The sequence below is a fragment of the Drosophila suzukii genome, chromosome 3 (assembly GCF_043229965.1).
Source record: "Drosophila suzukii chromosome 3, CBGP_Dsuzu_IsoJpt1.0, whole genome shotgun sequence".
Taxonomy (NCBI): domain Eukaryota; kingdom Metazoa; phylum Arthropoda; class Insecta; order Diptera; family Drosophilidae; genus Drosophila; species Drosophila suzukii.
Window position 1 is genome coordinate 26,065,369 of NC_092082.1, and position 2,677 is coordinate 26,068,045.

A 2,677-nucleotide genomic window follows, 5' to 3' on the forward strand; every position below is an offset into this window, starting at 1 on the left:
AGTCATCGCTGCCACACATATGGGCGAGACACTTCACATCGAAAACCAGATCCAAAAATAATTGTGCTCGAGTGCGGGGCCCAATGCGGATCGACAAATTCGGCAACTGAAGACCAGCGCCACCGTGGACGTCTTTGCTTAAGTGGTTAATAGAGTTCGATGTTGGCTTTGATGAGCTCTCGACTCGGCCGAGTTCAACCTCAGAGATTGGTGGTGAAAACTCGACTCCAGCGGACCAGCCAAATTCTGGCTATAAAGTCGCGGTCCCAACTGGAGCAAGGCATCATTGGGTTCACTACTAGTGACACAGCAACATCTTAAGTCAGTTCGAATAGTTAGCCCATCTCCCAGAGAACAATACCTTCAGAATGGTGAGTAACACTGCAAGTATAAGGACCCTAAGGGAGTTTAGATTATCCTTAAGGATACACTCCATTATTCCATGAATTTGCATTTGAAAGACTCCAATAACATACTCATTTTGCCGTCCAGAAACTCTTTATCGGCGCCCTTACGATCTGTCTGATGGCCTTTGCTGCAGCCCAGTCGGCAGATCCCGCTGCAGCCTTGGAGCCGTCCGCCGAGTACCTGCCGCCCGTCGGCGAAGTGGAGGCGGCCCAGCTCTCCGACGCCGGCTACAAGTACAAGACGGTGCGCCGGCTGAAGCTGCGCCACCGCCGAGAGGTGCCCAGCCAGGAGTACCTTCCGCCAGTGGACAACGCACCTAGCCAGGAGTATCTGCCGCCCGTGGATGCCGCCGCCATCGGGGACACAAAGGTTGCCAGCGATGGCTACAAGTACAAGACGGTGCGAAAGCTCAAGTTCCGTGCCCGCCACCGCCGCGACGTCTCCGAAATCGCGGAGCCCAGCAACGAGTACCTGCCGCCCGTGGAGGTGCAACTGGCTCCCGAGCTGAAGACCATTCTTGGGGACGACGGCTACAAGTACAAGACTGTGCGCCGGCTCAAGCTGCGTCGCCACCGTCGCGAGGCTGCCTCCGAAGAAGCCGCCGCCGATGCCGATGCGGCCCCCAAAGGAGAGTACCTGCCGCCCGCCGAGGCTGCCGCCCCCACAGAGGCCGAGCCAAAGGCCGCCGAGGAGGGCACCGAGCTGGCCAAGGACGGCTACCGCTACAAAGTAGTGCGCCGTCTGCGCTACCGTTACCGCCACTAGGCCTCTGACCCGACCTCCGAACCTAGGCACGTTGAACCAAATTGATCCTGATAGTACACCCGGGAAGTAGAGTCGCCCTATGCGACTGACTCCCCCTTCTGCCCTTCCGTAATACTTCGACTTCAGTTATCCCCGCATATGGAATAATAAAATTTATTCACGAAAAATCTAGTGGGACCTCTAGCGTATTTTCCTGCGGGTGGCCAACTGAAGGCCGCAAGGCCGGGATCAAAATTAACATTTTCTTTGAATTGCACATTAAACATTGTTCGTGGGAAAAAGCCGGTTAGGTTCCGACTGCCAGCTAAAGCCAATGGGCGAAATGGAATTGAAATCAATGGCCAAGTAATGGGCGAAAGGCAAGAAGAAAAAACTTTTGGCCCTTGCCAAGAGGGCAAAATTCTATTTAGAAATTAAGTGTGTTCAGTTCAAGGCACAAGGAGTGGGGGCAGGGGGAGCAAGCACTCCGAGTGCAACGACTCCTTGCCAGCCCCTCTCGCTCGACTGGGACGGCATCTTTTTACGGTTAACTTTTCGTAATATTATTTTGCATTTATTTGCACAAAGTTGATTTTTCCTCTGATTTCTTTGTTTTCTTTGGTTGGCTTTGCGGACTGCCGGCCAAATTACAATATTGTAGCGGTCCTGCTCGTTTTTCTAGGTTCTCGGTTCCTGGTCCAAAGCCAGGGAGACCAAAAGCAGCTGGAAAAGAGTAAATAAAACATTTTTTGCGCTTCAAACATAAAGTTACGTAATTGAGCGCTTGACTTTTGGTAGCTGGCCCAGGCCAAAAAGGTTATCAACGAGTTCAAGATGAATATTCGTTTGGTGATAGACTGAAATTCACTTACCAAAGGCTTGTTGACAAACTGCGTTGAGAACCTAGTTGCGCACTGAGAAGCGATATACACTCCGATCAATGAATGAGACTAAGAAATTGTTTTACAAAATAAGAATAACGTTTATAAAAATTGTTGTTCTATTCTATACTGAAAGGAAAATCATAAACAAGAGAAAATTAGATACCCGTTACTCAGCTTAAGGGAGCCCGATGGGGATGAATATATGGTTAAAGGAACTCTTTTCACTTACGCCACCTACCTTCTTCTTTTATAGCGCCACCTAGCGGCTTGGTAGCGTATTAGTGAAAACAGCTGATTTCCGGAATGTGCCATATCGATTGAATTGCAAAATATTGATTGTTATTTGGTTACAACTTTTTAATGACTGGTCCAATTTAAGAAATTTGGGGCATGTGGATGGGTATTGATAATAGGAACAGCATTTAATTTAAACTTTTATAGTCGTTTGTGGGCGTGGCACCCTGCTGAAACTTGCGCTGCGCAGGAAGCCCAAGAATCTGCATGCCAAATTTCTAGCTTTTATAGTTTCCGAGATCTCAACGTTCATACGGACAGATGAACATGGATAGATTGACTCGGCTAGTGATCCTGATCAAGAATAAATGTCTGGGATCGGAAACACTTCTTTCTACCTGTAATCT

General features: G+C 49.1%; 1 protein-coding gene across 1 annotated transcript; it reads left to right on the plus strand.

The window, feature by feature from the left end:
• Nucleotides 1–295: 295 nt before the first annotated feature.
• Nucleotides 296–1,344, plus strand: LOC108007685 (uncharacterized). The gene is made up of 2 exons (XM_017071409.4): nt 296–371; nt 493–1,344. Exons 1-2 carry the CDS (start codon nt 369–371, stop codon nt 1,171–1,173), a joined length of 684 nt encoding a protein of 227 aa, XP_016926898.1. The 5' UTR covers nt 296–368; the 3' UTR covers nt 1,174–1,344.
• Nucleotides 1,345–2,677: the final 1,333 nt, after the last annotated feature.